The 25,607-nt window shown below is 37.5% G+C and overlaps 2 protein-coding genes across 3 annotated transcripts; both read left to right on the top strand.

The window, feature by feature from the left end:
• The first annotated feature begins 2,311 nt into the window (after positions 1-2,311).
• LOC143851316 (metal tolerance protein C4-like) lies at positions 2,312-13,050 on the top strand. 2 transcript variants are annotated; one of them, XM_077360701.1, is made up of 14 exons: positions 2,744-2,831; positions 2,954-3,005; positions 5,433-5,504; positions 5,881-6,013; positions 6,197-6,252; positions 6,436-6,550; positions 6,704-6,761; positions 6,837-6,955; positions 8,961-9,080; positions 9,574-9,675; positions 9,769-9,841; positions 11,540-11,607; positions 12,538-12,598; positions 12,692-13,050. In XM_077360701.1, the coding sequence occupies exons 4-14, from the start codon at positions 5,969-5,971 to the stop codon at positions 12,814-12,816; spliced, it is 942 nt and encodes a 313-aa protein (XP_077216816.1). In that variant the 5' UTR covers positions 2,744-2,831; positions 2,954-3,005; positions 5,433-5,504; positions 5,881-5,968; the 3' UTR covers positions 12,817-13,050. The 2 variants fall into 2 exon arrangements, with proteins under 2 accessions (XP_077216815.1, XP_077216816.1); XM_077360700.1 differs by lacking the exon at positions 5,433-5,504 and having other exon boundaries at positions 2,312-2,831.
• Positions 13,051-14,706: 1,656 nt separating this feature from the next.
• LOC143851725 (uncharacterized) lies at positions 14,707-15,366 on the top strand. Its single transcript, XM_077361209.1, has one exon. It carries the CDS (start codon positions 14,853-14,855, stop codon positions 15,054-15,056), a length of 204 nt encoding a protein of 67 aa, XP_077217324.1. The 5' UTR covers positions 14,707-14,852; the 3' UTR covers positions 15,057-15,366.
• The last annotated feature ends 10,241 nt before the right edge of the window (positions 15,367-25,607 follow it).

Below are 25,607 nucleotides of genomic sequence, written 5' to 3'. Positions count from 1 at the left end.
GAGAAATACATTTAATTTTGAGACCCATAATTGGCTTTGGACTCACAATTAGTTGTCATAATTTTTTTATTATGGGTAAGCTGGGGTTTAGCGGCAGGAACCCCTACGGATTTATTAGATAAAGAGATAGATGATACAATGAAAGCACAAAGCCAACCCTAACTCGGAACATGCAAGAGAGGGATAATCAAGGCTCAGCACATATGATATGAGCGACAAAACACTTAGCCTAAAAAATCAAAATGCTCATTACTTGTGAATTAAATCAGCTAATTTGGAAGGGTATGTTGGGCTCTTTGTGAGCGTTTTTGCCAAATTTTCTTGTGAACTTCTTGACATGATTCATATGATTCCTCAAGTTCTGGAGTCTCTTCTTCACCACTATCCTCATGCTCGACTGGAATCAGGTAGACTTGATTACGTTGTCATAATTGCGAACAAGGCATGGGAAAACCGGTTTTACAACTAAGCATGAAACCGAACAAATGGGTTCTTGCCCCCACATTGCAAGTGACTTATAACCAGTCCTTTGGTTTAGGAAAATCACAAAATGGTTTTTTTTATCAGAAATTGCACATTCTTATCGTTGGTTTCTCCCATTGGTCTTAGTCTCTCGGTTACCATATCATTTTCCAAATGTAAAAGAATTCTTTTGGATCAAAGGGCTGAGATTATCCGATCATGGTGGGATTGAAAATGAACTCTCAAGTCATAGTGGCCCACTAAATCAATGGGTCTACTCAATTAACGGCCTCAAGGAAAATATCACCGCCCTAATTTTTCAGGAAAAAAGGGACCTTATCTTTTGACAAAATGACACATGGTACATCGTAGTAGGGCTGGCAATTTCACCCGGAAAAGCAGGGATCCGCCCCGCTTGGGGAGGGGATTCCCCGATTTGAGTGGGGAAGGGGAAGGGGATTTAAAAAATTCCCCGGTGCGGGAAAGGGGAAGAGAAGGGGATGAAGTTGGCCCCACCCCGCCTCGCATTAATGCCATTTTTTTCTTGTATTTTTTTAAGTGTTTTTTTTTTTTTGGGAAAACTACTAGAAACCCCTTGGATCAAAACATATCTACAAGATTCTCCCAAAATTTTCATAATTTCCATTAGTACAATTTTGTTCCTGACATAGCTTTTTATGTTTTCTTTTACCCATAATCCATTGGGCATTGTCCCTCATTATAATAGTATATTACCCTTAGAAATCCTTAAAATCTCTCCCTCGAACCATCACTGTAAGGCAACATTAAATTCTTTCAAAATCTCCCTTCCCCAAATAAAGGCAACATCTCTCTGATGAGTGATGAGATTTTATATGGTGTGCGCTCCTATAGTCCATCATTTTTCAAAAAGTAATGTATGGGCTACGGCATAGGATGGTCCAAACCGTCCATTTGATAGGCTACAATTTAAAAGTACTTTACAGGCCACACCATAGATCATCCAAACCGTCCATTTGATGGGCCACAACGTAAATAGACTGCGGCCCAAAAATCATTTCCATAGGATGATTGCAACCCTCCGATCTATAGAAGGTACCATAATATGCAATTCCTCTATAGATCAGAGGGTTGGGATTATCCTATGGAAATGATTTTTGGGCCACAACCTATTTACGTTGTGGCCCATCAAATGGACAGTTTGGATCATCCTACAATGTGCCCATCAAGTGGAAGGTTTGGATCATCCTATGCCTATGGTAGTATGGTGTGCCCATCAAATGGACGGTTTGGTTCTTCCTATGGTGTGGCACATACAGTACTTTTTGACAAGTGGGATTGGGAATTAGGGATCTGCTAGGGACTAGTGATCAATTAAATGAATCTGAGAGCAACCACCTTAGTCCCCAGGTTAATAAAATGAATAAGACAAAATCTTAGCCTATGTGGGTTGTGTGGCTACTCTCACATGCAACAGCCAAGCCGCAACATGCCTGAAGTGATTGTCCCTAGCAAAGATTTAGTTTTAAACCTAACATTTAATAAAGTGATTGTCCCCGAAGGATGCGGGGCGGCGAAGGGGAGGGATGGGGATTAGATATTCCCCGTGGGGAGGGGAGGGGGATTCCCCACCATCCCCACAGTGGGGAGGGGAAGGGGAGGGGAGAAATTCCCCGCATAGGGGAAGGAGTAGGGGACCCCAACATCCGGCCCCGCCCCGCCCCGTTGCCAGCCCTACATCGTAGGCTGTTTTAGTGTTTTAGGACAACAACATTTACGCGAGCGTGTCTTTAGCTCGTTTCCCATTTTTTAAGCGTTTTGACCAAAGCTTTATAAAACACAGTAGCAGAGTGGTGCGAATTATCCTACAGAGGGTGCGAATTTATCGTCGCCCTTAAAAAACAACAACAGATGAGCAGCTGAGAACCGAATATTCTCAGAACTTTCTAACTTCCATCTCCTCTCTCTTCTTCCCGCGACTCTACTCCGAGATTTCTCAAACCCTAATTTGGAAAAACCAAACCCACTGATCTCTGTCTGACCTTGCTTGGCGCTTTCATGGAAAATCTCTAGCATGCAGAAGAGAAATCCTTGCTTCGATGTGATGCGAGCATCTCTCATTTTCAAGTGTTTGCGGGAATCCGTTCTCAATCCCAAAAATTCTTCGCCTCTCGCCTCTTTTTATCATCCTCATAGATGTAGAGAACCATCGCCAAAATTCGCACAAGATCTTCCTCAGTTTCCGATCGGTTCCGATACACTCTTCAGAGGAAGCGAGTTCGTAGTTTCTTCGAGAACGATCGGTGATTTTATTCTGAGATCTCGTTCGAGAGGAATCGGTTCGGTATCTTTGGTATCCTTCGGTTCTGAAGGACGTTTTTCTTCCCGTAGTAAGTTTTTTTTTTTGTTAATTTGTTTTTTTGGTGTGATAACAATAATGTTAGGTTTTTTCTCTCTTCTTCTTTTTTGATTACTTAATAATATATTGAAATTTGGTTGTTTCTGCTTGTAGATTACTGCTCCAGAGTTTCAGTGGTTAAAAGAACTGAGCTTGATGAAACAAGGTGATTATTTTCTCGTTTCTTCTTTTTTTAATAGTATAATTTGTAGATTGTTATGGTTTTCTGCTATTTTCGTTATCATTGGCTTTAATTTTTTGTGCTGAATCATGTTGTTAATTCCGATGCACATGGAGATGACTTTCTTTCTTTATTTATTTTTTGGGAAATTTTTAGATGAAAACAGATAGTATTTATTGTAAATCATTGCATTGCCTTCAATGTATAAACGTGTGTGAGGTAAGGAATTGAAAATCTGGAGACCAATAAGGACTGTGTTTTCCTTGCTATTTTTTTTTTTTTTTTTTTCAGATCCTCCTCTCAAGTCACATTATTTATGAAAGGAAGGGTGATGCAGGCGCTTCTGAAGCTGTCTACATTGTTTCTCTGCAAACTTGAATAGGGAGAGGAGAACAACTATGAGCCTATAGTCACCCCACTCCACTTATATTGGTAGTTTGATTGGAGAAAACAGCCTATACCCTAGTTGCAAAGGATCAACATGGGATTTTTTCTTCTGTTTTTTGAGACAAAAAAACTAAATAACAAAACTCAATGTGGGGGCGTTTGGTGGGTTCCACATGCTAAGGGCACGAGGGGGGAAGCTTGAGTGATCTAGCCTTAGCAGTGCATCTGTGTTTCTCTTTTGCAAGACAATCTTGTTCCATATTCATGAATGTCTGGACTATAGGATTCCCTTCACTGAAACTATCAATGTTACGAAGCTTGGCTCAATCATTTTACGATGAACTAATTGATCCAATCCTCATCCAATTTTTTCCACCTTGAGCACGTATTTTCTAGGGGATGATAATGTAAGAAAGGGAACATTGTGGAACCAGGTTGATAAGGATTGTGCTTCCATGACTGTCCCTTTGGCTCGCTTCCATGTCAAACTATTGAATGAGAGGGAGGTTCCATTGTGTTCCATAGGCTAAATGGGAAAACAAGGAAACTATGGATGACGTTTTTTTTTTGGAATGGTGAAAGATATCATTAAAAAGACTGAGAAGGTTAAAAAATACAGGATAAAGATACAGAGAAAAGTCAATGCTAAACAACCAAGAAAGAGGACACAACAAAAAACTCAAGGAGGGAGAAAGTCATATTGCTCCAATTATTCCAGATGAACTCCTCTCCTAGCAAGCTTATCTGCCACACCATTGGCCGATCTTCTTATATGAAGGAAGGAAACACTAGCAGAACCCACAATGTCCCTTAACTCATTAAAGAGATCCACAAACCGCCAAGGAAAGATATGAGAGCCGGACAACAATCGAATCACATTTAAAGAATCACCCTTCACCACCACTCGATCGAAGTCTTCTCCTTTTAGCAATTTGATTCCTTGGTGAACCGCTCGGACTTCCGCCTCGTTAGAGTCAGTAGTGCCAATAGGACCCACGAAAGCCCACTTCGCCACCCCTTCTTCATCCCTAAGAACAACCCCTATGCCGGCTGGGCCCGGGTTTCCATGACTAGAGCCATCGAAATTAAGCTTGATAAATCTCCTCTCTAGAGGCTCCCAATCTTAGACTATGGGAGTGTTGCTCTCAGAGTAGAAGCACACTTCCCTCCATCCATTCCACAACTCAGAGGCTGAAACAAACTTAAAGCCAGGGAGGGTTTTAGCCCAAAAAACCGAGAGCACCAATACCTTGGATGACAAGAAGGAAGCGCTTTTCGCCCCTGAGAGCCCAAACAAACTGTCGATGATGTTAATCTGTCAACTTTTGAGTAAGAGTGTCAATATACTTGTTGGGCCATATCTTGATTCACCCCTCACTCCCCTTGTTGACCCTATATTTTGTGAATCAAAATATAAACAGAAGTGAATAATATGATCCCCCAATTGTACTTCTTTATTAAAATATGGAGAGTAACAAGCAATTTCCTATTGTTGCATTCGTCTTATAAAATATTGCTGATAGGCAGGCTTCCCATGAAAAAAAAGAGGCTAGATATCATAGCATGTATCCTAACGTAGGATGTCAGAAACAAAACGTCAGGCATACACAAGTATCCAGGTATCATGTGGTCACCAAAAATATTTCATATTTTTCTTCTTTTCTTATTTCGTTGATGGCTTTGTCTTCTTTGCAAATTTAGTGGTTGTAACAAGGTCTACATTGGGATTGAGCCTCTAGCTTAATGGTCAAGGCTTACTTCTTCAACCTGGAGCTTGGAGGTTCAATCCTAGCTTACCTAACAAAAAAAAACAAGGTCTACATAAGTTACTTATGAGCGCAAGGTGCATTCTACAGTGTGATTCCTTTTGGTGCCATTATATAAAGTGTTATGGCATGAATTATGATCATAATCCGTTGCATGCTATAAACTGCTGTTTGATATAAAATTCAGTAGGAGTTCAATAAAATTGCATGCTAGTTTTATTTATTTATTTTAACTGTTTTTTTTTTGGGGTTCATTTAGCTTTGCTGACTGCCTTGCTAACCTAGAAGTTCCTTGCACATCTTAACTTGATCTGAGATGCCTAGCTTGCAGGTATCTGCTGTTCTTTTGTGTATTTGATCCTTGTGTTTTGTTCAGAACTTCTTTAATGAATAGTCATGCTTTCTTCGCTAAGAAAGTGGTGTATTATGAACCTTTACGAACCTGGTAAATGCTTTGTAACTAGTATGGTCGTAATTAAATTTACAGTGACCTATAAATCAATCTATTGTATTTTATTTTAATGAAAGATCCATGTTTTAATATTTTTCAGCTGTTCCTTAATTGTTCTGAGAGTATTTCTAAGACCCAAAACATTCACATGCAGCTGTCATGCGGTTTTTTTTTCTTCGATTTTTTTGCTACCAGTTCTTTTTTTTTTCTTTTTTTTGCGTCTCTTGACTGACTATTTATGACATGCATACTCCAGCCAACGAGCAGTTACTATTGCATTATGGTGCAACTTCCTTGTCTTTTCTCTGAAATTTGGTGTGTGGTTGGTGAGTTCTAGCCATGTTATGTTTGCTGAAGTGGTACATTCAGTTGCTGATTTCGCAAACCAGGTATTTACCTTTAACTAAGGGCCTAAGGCTTAAGATGTTCCCTCTTTCATACAGCTTATATCATCTGAAACCAATCATTGGGACTTGATGTTTTTACCTTTTTCTTTCTTCCCATGTTCTTCTTTCTACTCTCTTGAGGTATATACATTTTGTCTCTAAAACTTGCCCCTGTTGATATTGTAGGCCCTTCTTTCTTATGGTCTGAGTAGCTCAAGACGTGCCCCAGATGCTCTGCACCCGTGAGTTTTTTATCCACCATATGCTATACAGTTTTTGAGTTACCATGAAGTTGGTCATTCAAAATCAGTCACTTTGGGAATTGGAAGGATTCAGCCTACAGATTGTCTTGTTTGGCCGGTATTCATGAGTATCTTGGAAGACTTGCATCACTGTTATGTTGTTTCTTATGTGCTTTTCTACAGTTATGGCTATTCGAAGGAAAGATTTGTCTGGTCTTTGATATCTGCTGTTGGTATTTTCTGCCTTGGTTCTGGTGCTACAATTGTCCATGGATTTCAGTACTTGTGGAGTTCGCAGGTGAACTGAAGTTTAATTTTTATATAAAATTTGTCAAAACTTTGTTAATGAACACAAGCTTCTTCTGAATTCTTTAGCGCTTTTGATCCCCATAATTTGGCTCGGCACACGCATGTTACATGTATTGATTATGTGCATCCCTTGTTAGAGCAGCCCCCTGCAAATATTCAATATGCAGCTTTGGTAATTGGTGGTTCATTTTTCATTGAAGGTAAAGTGTTCATTCACTGATGTTTGCTAACTATTACAAAGCACGATTTTCATTTGGTTAACTTTTGTTTTATAGGTGCTTCGCTTGTTGTAGCTATGAATGCTGTCAAGAAAGGTGCAGCGGCAGAAGGAATGAAAGTGCGTGACTATGTCTGGCGTGGTCATGACCCAACATCTGTTGCAGTCATGATGGAGGTAATTATTCATGTCCAACGCATGTGCAATTTGCAGTTGTTGTTCTGCTCCCATGTTTTATTAGATTGATTGAAAGTCAGTTTTTTTTTTCCTTTTTTTTTTTGAGAACGTTGACTATAAGTCAGAATCGAAATACAAGAGTGACTGGAAGTGGTAATTTTATTTACAGTTGCAATATCAAGAACAAGTATTATGAACTAAGCCATAAAAACTTTTGTTATATTTCAGAAGATGTAACTTACAAGATTCTATGGTTGAATTTGAATCTGTTGTTGGGATTTGTGGCTGATGGAGATTTAAGATCAAAAGAAGTGATGCTTCAAGGCGCATAATTGCTTTCCTTAAGACAAATTTCGCCCCCACCATTAGTGTGCAAAGGGGATCCGCAAATTACCTCCAAGATACAATGAAACCTTGTAGGAATGTCCTACAAATGTCTGACGGCGCTTTGCACAAGCGGAATCAAACCCAAAACGCCCTTTGAGAATTATAAGCCTTAGAGAAATGAACTAAAACTGTTTCTACAGTAAAACAGTATTTAGCGCATTGTTTTGTATAAAACTCAATCTTTAAAATAAGAGTGTAAACAAGAAAGTGAGGAATTTCGTGAGAGAAAAGTCCAGCAATAACTAACTCTTAAAAGACAGATTTTCTGCTCTCTTTATAGAGCCACAAATGTCTTTTGAATGTGAAAAAATCCCTTCAAAGTACCTTTAGATTGGTTGTATAATGGCCTTTTGATCGCACCTCTTCGCGATATAACTAATCTGGATCATCCATAAAGTGTCCCTTGAGTTTGAAATGATCCCTGACTGTTGGGAAGTAAAAGGACACTAAAATATTCAAATTTGGGAGTGAATAGTTGTGTCCAATTTTGCCCAACGGATAGATTTTCGACCGGACTACCCGCGGTCGCCCGCCGCTATGCTTCTGGACTTTTTTATTTTTTTACGATCCAAATAACCGTGGTCGACAGGACCTATACCACGGTCGACCGGCCATACCTTTCTAGAAATCACATATATTTCCAGGTTCCAATCCGCGGTCGACCGGGATACCCCGGTCGACCGGCCTGTCTGAAAATTGTTTTTCTAATTAAAATATAATTTGCAAAAAACACTTTAATTTTCCAACACCATTTTGAAAATTCTCTAACAGAATCTTGGGTGATTTGTACTCCTTACTCTGTCTTGCACATGGTGCTAAACTTCATCCCACATATCTATATGCATAGAGCAGCTTCTGTAAAATTATATTTTATAAAATCTGACTTGGGGCCTGATCTGCTGGGTGCTGGAGCAGAGCCAGAAAGGGGTAGAAATGGAGATTCCTCCACACCTTTTGAAGTTTCTAACACTGTGAGGCCTTTAAGTTGGAATCCACAGCCACATGGATTTTTTTGCAACTGCTAACGGTTGCAACTTAACAAGGAATGGTTTCAACAAATCTCAACCCACATCCAACCATCTCATCACTCTCATAAGCGACAGTCCTATGGTTCACCATGGCCTGACTATATACATCAAGGTTCAACTCTGCATTGTTGTACATCATCTGTTGTGACATATTAAGCTATATAGGTTTTCTGAATAGTGTATTCCAGTCCCTCCCTTTCAGTTTCAAGTATTTGAGCTGCTCTGGTCTTCTAATTTTCCTATCCATACAATATGCATATCTCAAAACGTAATCATAGAAGGTTATGACATATTCATCCCAACCACACTTGATCTAACATTAAGGGGACAACATGCATTCAACTATATCAAAGGGACACATTAATGATCAGACTTCTAAAAGTACAACCGTACCATTTTCCCGGCAATTCAAAATTCAAATCATTCTTGTCAATATTAAATATGGGCAAAAGAGGGATGGTGTCTATGGGTTGGAAAAGGAGTTTGCTTTACCTTCATGTTTTGGAAAGTTGATAGAGATGTTTCTTTTGGTCATGATATGCTTATAATGTACTTTGTCTTGTATTGTTAGACTGATCCTGATTTTGCAGGATGGCGCTGCAGTTACTGGTCTTCTTATTGCTGCAGCATCATTGGTGGCTGTCAATAAAACAGGAAATCCAATCTATGACCCAATCGGTTCTATTTTAGTCGGAAACTTACTCGGAATGGTATTCATACTTCTCATCCTTTGTTAATTTTTGTACTTTGTATTGACCGTCATTAATTTAATTTATGGTTCATCAATTGAAATTGAACACATGTGAACGCTTTTAAAGTTTGTGTAGAAACAATTTATTAACAAGCTCCATGAAAAACCAATGCAATAAGGACACACAGCTAATAATGGTTTTGTAATTGAGTTTCACTGCATTATATTTGATCATCACATTAAGCTTCTATTCATGGCACCATTAAAAAAAGCTGCTATACATGCATGATGCTCCTAGTAATCTCTTCCTCAACCTGATAGCATGTCTTGGTCTTCCTTGTAAGTGTAGTTCCTTCTGGTAGGTTGGACTGTAGTAGATGTTCAAAAATCTCTTGTGCCTGGATAAATGCAAAAGGATTTCTACACCTTTTCAAGTTTTTGTAGCGTCAACTACATTTTTTTTTCCATGTGTTTGGAGTCTGTTTTTAACTGGCTTGAATTTTATCTTGCAGGTTGCTATTTTTCTCATCCAAAGGAATCGTCATGCTTTAATTGGTAGAGCAATTGATGATTATGATATGGAAAGAGTGCTTCGGTTTTTGAAATCTGATCCGGTGAAGATAATCCCACCATATAATTACAATAAATGTTCATGTAATGTTCAGGCTTCTATAGTTTGACAATGGAAAGTTGGTTTCCTGAGACAGGTTGTGGATGCTCTATATGATTGCAAAAGTGAGGTGATCGGACCTGGGTTCTTTAGATTCAAAGCAGAAATAGGTGAATTCTTTTCATCTTTTGACTCCTATTCTATTTCATTATCACATTTAATGTTTAGGAGAGATGATGTGTAATCATTTTATGTAAGTAGATCTTTTTAGCAAGCTTAACAACTCAGATTTCCAAAAACTGACACCGTGAAAGTCAGCACGTGTTATGTGATACGTACTGGATGACACATTCGAAACACCAGAAAAAGCATAAAAAATACTAACAAATCATTAAACATGAGAATAAATCATATCCCTTCAAACTCATGTGTTCATCTTGGTCTTTATATATATTCAGCATAAGACAACAAATCTTTAAACTTGAGAATAAATCATATCCTTTCAAACTAGTGCGTTCATCTTAGTTCTTGATATGTATTCAGCATAAGGTAACAAATCATTAAACATGAGAATAAATCATATCCTTTCAAAATCATGTGTTCATCTTGGTTCTCGATATGGTATGCCGTACAAGTCTACCCACCTTACCCATTTGGTCTAATAAACCATCTTATTCGAAGATAGTTTCATGGACCACTATAGATGTCACTGTCTGTCTTCCTTTGGGGAGTTATACAATGTCCCATGTGTGATATCCGTTTACTGTGTTCCATGCCTCATGCATAACTTGCTACTACACATAAAAAAACTTGGGATTCTCTGTATGGAGGAACAAGAGATGTATCATCTAGACCATTAAAAAAAAAACAGAAAAAGAAAAAGAGAAAGCCGTATCATTTAGTTCCACTGATCCAGTGATTAAGGATTGCTCAGCTCCACTTTCTGCGACTTCAGGCTGCTTGGCATGCTTGACCGCATGCTTCCCTTGAATTAAATAAGGGATGACAAAATTCCTGTCCCCACCATTCAGATTCTTTTGCCATTAAAAACAAAAGATTCTTTTACCGTGCATTAAAGGGCATTTCCATGTAACTTACATGGGGCTTATGAATATTTTAATCCCCAAATTTTCAGTTTATTTGGTTTACATCTATATGGTGGAATTGATTTTGCTTGTCTTCGTCTTTTGGAACTTGAGAGTATTTATGATGAACAACTTGCTTGATGCTTGCTTTAAGTCGTGAAAAGACAAGGAGGCTTTTGGCCTAGAGGGTTCCCTGGTAAAGGGAATGGATTAAGCCTAATTTTGATGGTTGCAGTAAAGGGAATCCACTGCCCTGTCAACTTACAACAAGTCATGACTCTTCTTCAAGGTTTAAAATTCGCAGTTCTTTTCATGCATTCTATTGAATGGGTGATTCTACTAAGATATCAAACTGCAAAGAAAGAGAGTGCGATAACTATCAAAATAGTTAAGATTACTACACAACTGCCTAGCATGATCACTATTGCATAAAAACAAGAGAAAAATGCCAGCACAATCTCTCTCCTTTGATTCATCTTAATTGTAAAAACTAGCCATATTAGGTATTTAACACAAGTGCTATCTGACTATTGAGAATCCAGAAATTGCTCAAACTTCCAATTAAATCTCCACTTGCTTCGTATAAAATGCAATAGAAATTCATTGGAGCTTCCTTCTGTATGCTTATAAATGGAAAAGGTGCCTAGGAAATTTCTGTCTACATTCAAGCGTGAAGTAAATGAAAGGCCGCTGGAAACTTTTGCCAATCTCTTCAATGTTTATAGAAAAAGATTCCTAAATGTCTAGATGGTATTACTGACAGATTGAGTGCACTTGCAACAGATTTCAACGGCGTGGTGCTGGTGCAAAATTATTTGGAACGGACTGGGCGTGAAGAATGGGCCAAACAGGTCATTCTTTAACTCCATATGTTACTTGCATGGTTTTAAATTTCTGTTTCCATCTCCACCGAAACTGGAACTGAAGCAACCGAAATGTGGTGCATGTATTACGTATAAATATCTGTATGAACTATGTGTGAAATTACAGACATGCGTGACAGTGCATGCCACTAGGCGACCGATGTTATTAAACCATTGCAGATAGTTGTCTTGCTTATTTGATGGTTTCTTTGTGTGTATTCTAGCATTTCCTGAAGTTTTATCATTAAATTCTTTGATTTGCATATGCTTTCATAAGTTTCTATAATTTTACAGGATTTCCACCTAAATTTCCAATTGAAACCAAAACGTTTACGTTTCCATGGGGACCGAAACTAAACCGAAAGCGAAATTTAAAACCTTGGTTACATATAGCTCACTCATGAGCTACTTGCATCTTGCAAGCACTCACAATAGAAATGTACACAACCTTGGCAAAGCCAGTGATGACAGATTTTTATTACTAGTCCTTAACTCCCACCTATTTGGTCGTAAGATGTAAGCCACTGTAGAAGTTGGATCATCTTGTGCATTTCGAAAGACCTTTCATGGGTATTGGGAGTTTGGTATTATTGAAATCATACTCACTGCGCTTACCTTTGTGCAACTGAAATCTCAAATCCCTTTCTGTGTTCATGTGTAAGCATCAGGGATAGTCTAGTCCCCAACTTGGCTTTAATTTTGGTAAAATTTTAAATCTGTTTGCTAAAATGATGGATGCTGGTCACTTGGTTGTCCCATGATTTAAAAAATTAGCGGGGTATTTGTCTTTGAGGAAAATGATTCATAAGTATGCACCCTTTCCGCATATGTTGGTGCCCATACTTTCCGTTCAAATGGTATCTACGTAGACATTGGCCTGTCCATCATTACTGACTGGAATTTTGGTGATGCTGGCAGTTTCAAGAGGCTGCAAATCAGAAAGATGATGCTGCACTACTGAAGGCCATGTCATTCTATGGTATGTACAGAGGGATTTCACTTAGATTCCTATGGCGTATTGTATTGCATGATATGTCAATGATTCTATGATTCTGATTTTTCGGAGTGGCAGGTGAGGAGGTGGTTACAGCCCTGGGAAGTGAAGTGGATAGACTGGAAAAAGAGATCCAAAGGATTGTTCCTGGGATCCGTCATGTTGACATCGAGGCACACAATCCAAAGGGCCCATCTCCATGAATCTTGTCTTCTTTTGGTAAATACGTACTTACTGTTTCATTAATGATTCTTAATCTGTTCAGGAAATTTTCTACTGAAGGGTTTCTTGTCTATTACTAGAAGCCCATCTCCAATATTGTATTGGAAATGTTAATAGAAAAGATGTTTCAATTCAATCAAAACACGAAAAAGTTACATGTATCAAGGGATCTAGAGCTTCCAGCAAATGAATATTGCTTTCATATTTTTCGAAAATTCCTTTTCTTTTTGGAGGACCAAGGAAACTTGCTACCCAGTTGGCTAACCTTTGGATGAGTATCAAGTATAAACAAAAACATTATTTTCTCTCTTGCTAATATTACATAAACACTTTTGGGTTTAAAAATAGTGGTATTGTGGTGTGCTAATAAAATGTATTAAAACATAATTTTTTTTAAAAAAATGATAACTCATGATTCATCTCTTCTTAAATAAGATAAATACATACATCATTTTTACATCTAACATTATATTTAAGTTCAACACCTCTTAGGTTTTGCCCAAGACCTTAGGATTCGTATGAGAAATCTGTATTCGTTTGAAAGAAAGCTCATCAACCAGAATAGCCCCATTGAAAGAAACATAAATACAAAGAACAAAATGGAAGTGGAGAGATGCCTGTCCATTTTTAATTTTTTTTAAAGTAATAAAATGCATTGAAGGTTGGTTAATTATACAGCGATGATATTATTCGTGTAAAACCTGATGACAGACCTGTCCAGCTCAGACTCGTAGTTGGATCAATGGGACATCACTGGACATTGGGCTATCACAAGGGGACCCATGTTTATGCCATGATCTAACGATTTAGCTCTATGCCAAGATCCAGTGATTAGATATAAAATGGATTGGGTCCAAATTTCCAGGTTTTCACAATTTCACGTGGTAAGTGATATATTTGCTCCTTTTTCCCGGGCCAGCCCATTTAGGCCCTGTTCGTTTGAGAATGTGGCAACCAATTGCCACCCACCAATCTGATTATTGGACCCAAAAATAACAATCGGTTGTCATAATCCCAACTAACAGGGCATTAGTGTATTTATTAGGGCTGCTGCTTGTGTGGGATTTTACCCGTCCTGAAAATAAGTTGGGTCTGGTTTAGAAATCACAGGTCATGGGTTGGGTCGGGCTTCGGTTTGAAAAACCTGACCCAATCTCAGGTTGGTCGGGTCAGGCTTAAAGGAAGAAAAAAAACCCCGAGAACCGACCTGACTTGTATAGGCATATTATAAAATACTTAAATATTTCCTGAATAACATAATAAGATATTGATTAATTGTTTTCATTAAAGTTATCCAGTTTGTAATGTGAAAAAGTAGTTTCCTTCTTAAAATTTATGCACTTTATGACTTAAAATTAAGTCATATAGGCCTGGCTTCTTTCTACGTAAATTTGGTGTAAAACAAATTTACCTTGAAAATGGTCATACATTTGTTTTACTCCCATCTTACGTTGAAAGAAACAGAGGCTTAGGGATTTTGTGTGTGAAGATTTGTTGTGTTCTACAGTCTTGAAAATTAGTCACTATCCTAACCTAAACATTAAAAACCCGACCTAACCCTGCCAAACTCGAGAAACTATCTCGGATAGGGTCGGGTTTATAAATCTCAAAAAAATTGACCCAACCTGGCATAATTTCTCTGTAAGGTAGGGTTCTGGAATACCCAACCTGCGCTACCCGAGTTGCAACCTTAGTATTTATAACTAATCCTTCTACACTAGAAGGGGTGGCCCAGAGGCCCAGAAAGGAAAATGTGGCGAAAATATCACTCTCCTTTCACTTAGCAGCAGAAAAACGTGGACTAAAAAGAAAGGCGGGTCTCGCCTATATAACCGACTACAAGCGAGACGCGCGCGAGCCATACCCGGCTACACAAGTCAGACCTCCTCGAATATTCTAGACAGTCATCTCCACAATCTCACTCCCCTATAAATATTCTTCACACCCAACTCTTGCAAAACAAAGGCAATAATCGAGTAAAAAGGAAGAGATTATTCCTTAAAAACACAGAAAAGAGATGTGTTTGTTATTCATTTGTGACGAGGAAGAGAGGGTGTTGGGCACTCAAACGGCTCCAGGTTTTTGTCCATACTGTGGAGGAGTTGTTCAAGCCATGGACGTTGAGAGCCAGTGGACGTTTTGTTTTCTCCCTCTTAGCTTTAAGACCAAAAGAAGGTACTTTTGCACCATTTGTGCAAGGCGTTTAGTCGTTTACCCATGACACCACTATCTTCCTCATGTTTATATGGTTGGGTTTAGTTAGATATATACATAGATAGGTTTTGGAAAGGGAGAAGAGAAAGAGAGGTTTGGTTGATTTGGTCTCAAGGGAATGGAATTTCTTAAGTGGGTCTTGATGGGAAACTCATTTTAAGCAGAATTGAAGAGACTTGTTGTTGAACGCAAAGATCTGTCTTGTTTTTCCTCTGTTCTTGTTGCTGTAGACTGTAGTATATGCTTATTATTTTTGTCGGTGTATGTTAGTTTTTTCTCTATCTTTAATTAAGAAATGGAATGAGATTTCTGGTGTATATTTCATTTTTTTGAAAATTTAAGGTTAAATTCTGAGAATATGGTTGATTTAATTCCTCCTAATTTAATTCCCATAACAGAGTATTTGCATGTAATTAATAAATTTCAGTGGGATTGTGGAAGTAAATAACAAAGCCAATTGGTCTGATAACTCTCTCTCTCTCTCTCTCTCTCTCTCTCTCTCTCTCTCTCTCTCGTGTTCAAGTGTCTTGGAGGGCCTAGTTTTAGATTTTGGGGCACTTCATTTTGCCCCAAATCAGATCAAGAAACATATCCTGGCCACCCAAATCCCCAAATTTATGGGATGGAACTATGGAAGTGGCCGGTAAGTTTGTGAACAGTCTGTTCTGTTGCTTTACTTGGTCATAAAGGAAAAAGATATGACTTGGCAAATGTTAAAGAATCCTAAAGGAAGCACTAGTGTTCTAAGCATCAAATATAGGATTCAGATGCTCTAATTGTTTCCAAAAAGTGGACCCATGATATATTTCACTATATATGGCTAATATTTTAAAAAGAACAAAGTACAACAGAGAAACAAATAAGATGATAAGGATAGCAACCCATAGCAACGGTTGAGAAACAAATTCTTAGGTGCCAAGCATGGCTATGTAGGCCATTTTGTTTGAGTTTACATCTTTAAGCTTGTACATAACTCTATATTGGGGTATATACGGTAGCCATGAAAATGGTAACCACACTCCCTCACTTGCAGCTCTGAAAAGGTTCTGCGTGAGAACCTGCTGGTTAGCTGCAAACCACAGAAGTGATCCTCTATTGACTTAGAATATATTCCATGAGGAATACTTCTGTAGAGCGCAACCTCATGTTTAAGTTTTTATAAAAGCTAGCTATTAGAAGGAGGGTGCCCATTCCCTTATAACCCATCCACATCCATCTCACATGTCCGATGTGGGACTTTTTGCTTTTGCGTGGAACCCACCCTGAGCTCATCTCACATGTCCGATGTGGGACTGTTTGCTTTTGTGTGGAACCCCACCCCGAGCTTTGATACCATTTGTAGGGAATCTAACCGGTTAGAACTCGCTCCTAAAAGCTAGCTACTAGAGGGAAGGTGCCCATTCCCTTATAACCCATCCGCATCCATTTCACATGACCGATGTGGGACTATCTGCTTTTGCGTGGAAATCCAACACATTACAGCACAATGGGTCTCACCGTTGATTGATCTGATCTGGATCATCCATTTAATAGGTTTTGGATTAGATGTCTCTTGTCCTAAGCCTAAGCTATACATTTCGCGTTCATATTTTTTGTCATTGGACACGGTTGTTGAAAAATTATATGTAGGTAATAGTTTTGATGAAAAAAATACAATAAAATGATATCAGCACTACCACGTTTTGATAATTACACAAAATCAGCTTGTCTTTTCTGCTTTAATTGGCGTCAAAAAGCTTTGACAGCTGTTTAAATAATAAAGACACTGACTTAGTGTAATTATCAAAACATGATTGTACCAATATCATTTGGCTAAAATGGATGCAAGGATTGAGTGATTTTCATGTCATGTGAAATCCGCAAGTCCGATCAAATGAATGGTTTAGATCAATCAAAGGTGAGACCCACTACGCCAATCTTTTCCACGCTATAAAAGTAGGGCTGTGAATGAACATCGACGGTCTAATAGACCCAGAGGATCCAATTTGGTACGTAGGCACAAATTGTGGGTCTGTTGGAGAGTTTTCATGCTGTGACCCAACAAATGAATGGTTTGGATCATCCCATAAAGTGGGCCCACTGTACTTTTTGAAAAATACAAGACTTCACGCAAACAACAATGTAAAATCTCCGGATACTGAGCATCTTATCCCAGTTGGGATATAATATAAGTGAAATTTAGTTAGATGGGCAAGTTGTGGGTCCATCGGATTGTCTAAAGTGAATTATATAGACACAATCGAAATCTAGTCTATGGGAAATAAATACTAGTTGTGTGCCCGTTAGATTGTGAAGTGGAAGCTATAGATTACCGAAATATGGTCCGATGGGACATTGACACAAGTTATGTGTCTGTCAAAGTGTCTCAAGTGAGCGACATAGACACAAATTAAATATAGTCAGATGGGACATGAACAGTTGAACACTAGTTGTGGATCCGTCCTGCATCATTGATTGATGGGACTTGAACACTGTAATGGACAATCCGTTTTAAAATGAATTGCGAACCAAACGCGGAAAGTAAGATTCTAGGAATTATTGGATTAGGAACAATTAGCAATGGGGGACAAACATTAGGTGAAATTATCAACATGACCCATGCTTTTCAAAGATTATCAACGAGGGACAAAAGAGGTCTTGTCAGTAAAAGCCGGACGAAAATGCTCTTTGGCATTTACAACACGTTTTGACCTTGTTTTTTCCTTCTCCCCTCTTCTTTTACTTTTCCATTATCACCTTATTTGATTTTTTACCCTACTAGTCATCTTCCTCTTTGTTCAGCCACCATTGTTGCTGCAAATCTTGAAAACTTGAATGTTGAGTTCTTACCATCTATCTCTTTGTATCTAGGTTTTGTTTTTCTTTTCTTTTTTTAGGGTTTTGCATTATTTTTCATTCCTCTGTTTCTGATTTATCTTGTTTAGGGTTTAAGCAGTTTGTATTTTAGGGTATGTTCTAGAGATAATGCATGGATGGCTTCACTCACTTTTTTGAAAGACAACTGGTTATATAAGAAAAAGTTAATGTAATACATGAATGGATGGCTACATATTTTTCTATTTACTTCAAAAAAAATTTGTAATACACAAATTGGGATATAATACAAGAAGCACATTTATTGAAAACAACATCCATTTCTTTTGTTATTTCTATCATGAGCATAATTGCAATGCCATTAGAAGAGTTGCTATAGGCAAGGGGGTTATGTAGCAAAAGGGGTTTATCAACTCTCTGGAAGGGGGTTCATAACTCTCAAAAGTAGGGTTACCAATTTTCGAATGGGCTTATCAAGTGCTTGAAAATTGGCCGAGGGTACTGGAGTTTTGGAAGGGGGTTTTCAAGTCTCTATGATTAGGGTTACCAATTTTCGAATGGGGTGATCAAGTCCCTAAAAATTGGCCAAGGATACTGGAGGTTTGGAAGGGGGTTTTCAAGTCTCTGGGATTGGGGTTATCTAGTATAAAAAAATGGGGTTACCAATTTTCGAATGGGCTTATAAAGTCCTTGAGAATTGGGCGAGAGTACTGGAGTTTTTGAATGGGGTTTTCAAGTCTCTGGGATTGGGGTTATCAAGTATCAAAATGGGGTTACCAATTTCCGAATGGGCTTATCAAGTCCCTGAAAATTAGCCTAGGGTACTAGAGTTTTGAAAGGGGGTTTTCAAGTATTTTGGATTGGGGTTATCTAGTATCAAATGGGGTTACCAATTTACGAATGGGTTTATCAAGTCCCTTAGAATTGGTCGAGGGTATTGGAGTTTTGGAAGGGGGTTTTCAAGTCTTTGGGGTTAGGGTTATCCTGTATCAAAATGGGATTACAAATTCCGAATGGGCTTATCAAGTCCCTTATGAACACATTTTTACTTACTGTTTTTTTTTTCACTCTCTCATTGTCACCATTTTTTTCTTTCTACCCTACGATTCATCTTCCTCATCCTCCATTGAAAGGGAGAAAGACAAATGCAAAACCCTAAAACAAACGAAAAACAAAACCTAGATATAGAGAGATAGATGGGAATGAGCTCACGTTTCAAGTTTTCGAGCTTTTCCGCCTCCAATTGTGGCTAAATGATGAAGAAGATGACTGGTAAGGTAAAAAAAAATGAAGTTGAAAATGAAAAAGTAAAAAAAAAAAGAGGGAAAGAAGAGGGAAGAGGGAAAAGTGGAAAAGAAAACGTATTGCTTAATAAAAGGGCATTTTCGTCCAGCTTTTAATGACAATACCTCTTTTGTCCCTCGTTTTCTGAAAAGCATGGGTCATGTTGATAATTCCGCCTAATTTTTGTTAGCATGACAAGGAGCTAGCAAAACACGCTAAGAAAACATGTCATATGAGTGGATGGTATCTAGTTGAGATAAGAATACAATTACAGAAGGGCTTATGGTCTGGATATCAATTCCCTAAAAAATTATACAAGTGCCTATTTTTATTCTATACTTTTAGAAGAGGAAATGCTATCAGCCCAACCACGTTTGTTATTTGCACGGGTCTAGCTTGTCTTTTCTTTTTTAATTGGGTTGTGAGAGTTTTTTGGGAACCGTAATAACCTTATGACAGCTCTTTAAATACTAAAAGACAAGATAGGTTAGCGTAAATATCAAACAATGGTTGTGCTGATATCCTTCCCTTTTAAAAATAATGTTATAACCGCTCAAAATGCCACCAAGAGCCCATCACACACGATTTTAACAAAGTGAGGAGTGACATTATCAAAAGAGTGGAGTGTGTAATTTAATTCCATAAAATTAAAGAAATAAGATTGATCAAAATGGGCACCACTAATTTTATTCAAGGCCTTAGCCCAATATAGGCTTCAATATTGACTCTAAGCGGGCCCACAAAAACCATCCCTTACAGACACAAAAACCATTTTTTATTTATATATATTAAAGGATCTAATAGTTGAAATTCCTCCAGACTCAACCTTTAATCTTTCTACTAATAAGACCATTTGATTACATAAGTAACGGTTGATCCTTCTTTGGAAACGTTGTTCAAAGTACATACAAGGGAACAATATTAATGTTGTTACAACTTACAAGAACATATTATATATAATTAAGTACATATGCATTTCCACATGAAACATTTTCAATCTATTTAGCAGAATCCGTTGCGGTGGTCACAGCATCTATGTACTCTAGCACGACAATGATAGAGGCACCAATGAAAGATGTAAACAGTTGGACGAAGGAAGCGTCACATAGGTAAGGATCGGGATGATGGATAACACCTATCTGATTACTAATAATTCTCTCATACCTATATAAACTGTGGCAACTTTAAAAAAAAAACCACTTTTACAATTAGGGGTGAAAGACAATTATTGGATCAAGCAGAAGGGCATATATATAGGGGGTCATGTATGCTAGATCAACCATTAATCTTGAAGAACATGATGAGGCGATCCACATGGTCTTTGTCACATCTCGAACAGACATCTCAAACATTAGACGAACGGACTACAAAAATAAACCCCATATTAAACAGAATTTTCAAACATAAGACAAAAGGACTAAAGAAATCAACCGTTTAGGACTAATATTCAAGAAGATAAATGTCACTTTGTTGTAAGCATTTTCCATTTAACAGTTTGAAGATGTAATTAAGCAATCACAGCTAACCCATTTTACTTGTTCCTTGATTTTGTTTTTTAGGGATTTGCTAGGGACCATCGCAGAAGGCATTTTGAGGAATGGCTGTTGCATGAGAGTGCAGCCGCCTATTCAAAATATAAACTTGCAAAATTTAAGGAACAATTTCCTATACAAGGACTCTATTTTGTTACATAAAATCTTAGCTTTACTGGATATTATTCTCGGTTTTGGGGTGTCACGTCGGCTGCTACAGGCGTTTAATTGCCAAACATCAGCAGAATTACAAAGACACTACTAACCTCCATCACAACCCGAGCAAAATACCTGAAAAGGAGAATTTTGGGGGGAAATTATATACTCACCCCTTTTTAACTTGGGACAGTTCCCTCTAGCGTATAAGAGTACTCATAAACATAGTTTTAAATTTCAAGATTAATTTCGGTCAAGACTGAAACCGAAATTGCCGAAATGTACCAATTTTCAGTCGAAATTTTGGAAATTTCAGCAATTTCGACCAAAATTTTGACAAAATACTATTTTTTTTACAGAAATTAGTCCAAAATTATTTTTTTTTTTTTAAAAAAAAAACCAACATTTCAGAATTTTCTACTGAATTTCGGTTTCAGCCAGGACCAAAATTTTTACCGAAACCGGAATTTAAAACCATGCTCATAAATACACTTAGAAGGGCTGTCCCAAGTAAAATACAGCGAATATATCACTTTCCTTTGTTGTGATAAAACCCTGGTGTTCATCAAACAACTAGTTATATATAGTCTACCCCAGTAATGAGGCTAGGATAACCTCAGTTTAATCTAGATATTGATCCAATTAATGACCAAGGATTGTACTAGCCAAAAGACGTTGATTAACCTTGCATGGTTGCACCCTATGAAATTACCTCACCTTTTCCAACTTAATTTGCTCCCTCTTTATCTCAATTTAAGTACAAAAATATCCAACACGAGCCACTGAGTCTCTTTATATTCTATCCGACTCCCTCACTCTACCACGGTAATCATCCCTATACTCTTAACTTCAAAGCTATTTGGAAGCTACGGTAATCATCCCTCTACTCCCACAACTTCTAGGCTATTTGGATACATGAAGAATCAATATTGTAAAATAATTTTCTTGGAAAATGAATTTTCCAACATTTGCCTGACTCATTGTCCTTGGAATTTTTCTACCAAAGAAAATTTAATTTCCTTGTTTAACATGAAAATTGCAACCCATCCAGGCCTTGGAAAAATTTTCCATAAAATTTTCACTAGATCCAAACAATGAGACCATCTCTCTAGATAGGTTATCGTTGCCTGTTGCATGTTCACGAGTGCGTCTCTCAACCGTTTGCATGCAAGTCTGCAAATATGAGGTTTTGCTTTATGCCAAAGTTACATAGAAGGCTCATAATCTTATGTCATGATGAGGCTAAGATGAACTCAATCCCCATCTAGATATTAAAGTAATGGTCAAAGATTGTCCTAGACAAAAACCTTGATTACCCCTACTTCCTCGCACCATATAAAGTCATCTCATAATTTCCAACCTTACACCTAAATATGCTTCTCCAACTCAATTTAAGTTCAAAAAATTCTTAACACATTATACTCATCATTTTCTCTCTATTCTAACTAACTCTCTCTTAACTATGCTCGTCATTTTTTTTTATCGGTAAATTGGGGTTATGCGGACCCCGACCAGTATATTAAATAAAGAAAGATGATACAATAAAAGAAACAAGACTACTCCCCAAACCTTAGAACAATGTCTTAGGAAGGGGCAGAACAACCAAGGACATGATACCCTTGATATCGAAACTCATCACTCTTACTCTCACTCATTTTGATTAATTCTTTTAATTCAAGTTAGCCTCTCTCTCTCTCTCTCTCTCTCTCTCTCTCCGTGTCCGTAAGAAGATAATGATTTCGAGGACATTAAGACACGAGGAAGGAGACCAAGCACAAGAGCCTCATCGAGAAGATCTCACCATGCAAGTTGGGTTGCCAAGGTAGGAATGAAAGAGAGCATAATAACCAGTACTTTTGTGTGTGTCTAACCCTGATGCCCTCCCTCCATGCACGTCCTACATTTGCACTTCTAAAAATGTAAATCCTCTCTTAATTAAGCAGGTGCCCGACAGTAGAAAATACATAAGCACTTACCATATAAATGGGTCAATGGAACACTTACCATAAAAGAGCTATGGAGGGTATAAAATGAAGTGGTCACTGTATAAATAGAACCGCAAGTGCTGGTAATTATTTAACGGAGTCATGCTTTAATCCATATTAACTAGGATCATTCAACAACGATCCAACCATATATCATCCTTCACTGTAACATAAAGAAAGCATGATTGAGTTAAACAGAAATTTGTGTTTGGAACATACTGTGATAGTTACATAGGGAACTTATTAAGAGAAGAATAATTACTGATGGGTACACATTTAAGGGGTGCATAAGTTCCTAGGAAGTGGATGCAAATATTCAGATGACAGGTGGTCTTTTATCACGCACAATAACCCTAATGCCCTCTTTGGATCCTAGGAAATTTTTGGAGAAGCTTGAAAATAAAATAATTTTCTGAATTTTCTTCCTTTTCAATTATTTGATTTAGAGATGATAAATAAAATGAATGTCCATCTTTTACTTAGAGGGACCTTTAATTTATGTAATATCCCTCTAAATAAAACATAACCATATCATTTCCCTCCAAATTTTGAAAATAACAAAATTTCCTAAGAAAAAATTTCTGCAAAAATATTTTTCCTGCAATCCAAGCAAGTTTAAAAATAATTTGGTAAATGAGAATAACAAAAAAAAATTATATATTATAAACAAAAATATATGATTATTTTCTCATCATAAAATACCCATGTGGGAAAAAATTTTCATATAATATATTAAACTTTGTGTGTAGGGCGATAAGACTACAAAAAAGTGTTCATCCAATCATGTGCACACTCCCTATAGAAAATCGACAGACAAAGGTCCAATCATAATCCGCGACCAAAGCCATGATAAAACAAACCACGGCGTAACACACAAAGGATACACTGGGTTTACGTGGTTCGGCACAAAATCCTACGTCCACATGCGATCTAGAGAAATATTTCACTAAACAAGAAATATAGAAAGATTATATAGGTTCCTCAATCGATCTAGCACTTGGCCGATTCTCAACCCTTCCTTAGAGGGGGCTATCCTGAGTAAAAAAAACGGGCGAACATATCACTTCCCTAGGTTTGTTTTGTTGTTAAGAAAAATCAGCCAATTTCTTTACTTAATAAGAAAGTCATCATTAGGGAAATGATTTCATCACGCCACTCCTTAAGATGCCCGACACATCTTGACACATCTTGTCGTGTAGTACATCTTGTCATGTATTATTTAAAGGGCTGTCAGGAGAATATTACAGTTCTCAAAAAGCTTTTACAAGCCCTCTAATTACTAAACGATAAGATGATTTTGTGCATCTTATAAAAACCGTTGAGTGCCGAGAAATCATTTCCCTATTGTCATTATTATTTTGAATGGCAATACGAAAGTGATTGTGGTTTCAATGATCAAGGCTCAATCCAAATGCGACATATTCTAGTAAAATCATTCTATTGCTAATGTATGATTGCCCGAATCAAGATTACCACCACCCTTTGTTGACTAAAGTCTACCGACTAAGTAAAACAGAATACATTTCTTTTCTACACGAAACACACGAAATGCTATCCAAACGAGGCATTGTTAGGTAGATAAAGAACATCAAAAAACATCAGTTGATCAGCTCTCACATACAGCAGTAATGCATAAATAGCAGATAATTTTAGCGTAGAGCAAATTTTATGCCCAATTTTTCACTTAAAAAATTGAAAATTTTATGCCTATCAGCAATCTTAGCGTTGATCAGCTCTCACATCAGTTGAAAATTCCAGATTTCGGTTTGTTGGGCCATATCTTGATTCACCCCTCACTCCCCTTGTTGACCCTATATTTTGTGAATCAAAATATAAGCAGAAGTGAATAATATGATCCCCCAATTGTACTTCTTTATTAAAATATGGAGAGTAACAAGCAATTTCCTATTGTTGCATTCTTCTTATAAAATATTGCTGATAGGCAGGCTTCCCATGAAAAAAAAGAGGCTAGATATCATAGCATGTATCCTAACGTAGGATGTCAGAAACAAAACGTCAGGCATACACAAGTATCCAGGTATCATGTGGTCACCAAAAATATTTCATATTTTTCTTCTTTTCTTATTTCGTTGATGGCTTTGTCTTCTTTGCAAATTTAGTGGTTGTAACAAGGTCTACATTGGGATTGAGCCTCTAGCTTAATGGTCAAGGCTTACTTCTTCAACCTGGAGCTTGGAGGTTCAATCCTAGCTTACCTAACAAAAAAAAACAAGGTCTACATAAGTTACTTATGAGCGCAAGGTGCATTCTACAGTGTGATTCCTTCCGGTGCCATTATATAAAGTGTTATGGCATGAATTATGATCATAATCCGTTGCATGCAATAAACTGCTGTTTGATATAAAATTCAGTAGGAGTTCAATAAAATTGCATGCTAGTTTTATTTATTTATTTTAACTGTTTTTTTTTTGGGGTTCATTTAGCTTTGCTGACTGCCTTGCTAACCTAGAAGTTCCTTGCACATCTTAACTTGATCTGAGATGCCTAGCTTGCAGGTATCTGCTGTTCTTTTGTGTATTTGATCCTTGTGTTTTGTTCAGAACTTCTTTAATGAATAGTCATGCTTTCTTCGCTAAGAAAGTGGTGTATTATGAACCTTTACGAACCTGGTAAATGCTTTGTAACTAGTATGGTCGTAATTAAATTTACAGTGACCTATAAATCAATCTATTGTATTTTATTTTAATGAAAGATCCATGTTTTAATATTTTTCAGCTGTTCCTTAATTGTTCTGAGAGTATTTCTAAGACCCAAAACATTCACATG

Source organism: Tasmannia lanceolata, unplaced genomic scaffold, assembly GCF_043159265.1.
Source record: "Tasmannia lanceolata isolate RefF3 unplaced genomic scaffold, GAP_Taslan_0.1 ptg000018l, whole genome shotgun sequence".
Lineage (NCBI taxonomy): Eukaryota > Viridiplantae > Streptophyta > Magnoliopsida > Canellales > Winteraceae > Tasmannia > Tasmannia lanceolata.
The sequence above is the reverse complement of the archived record's forward strand: the minus strand, read 5'-3'. Positions and strand labels throughout refer to the sequence as shown.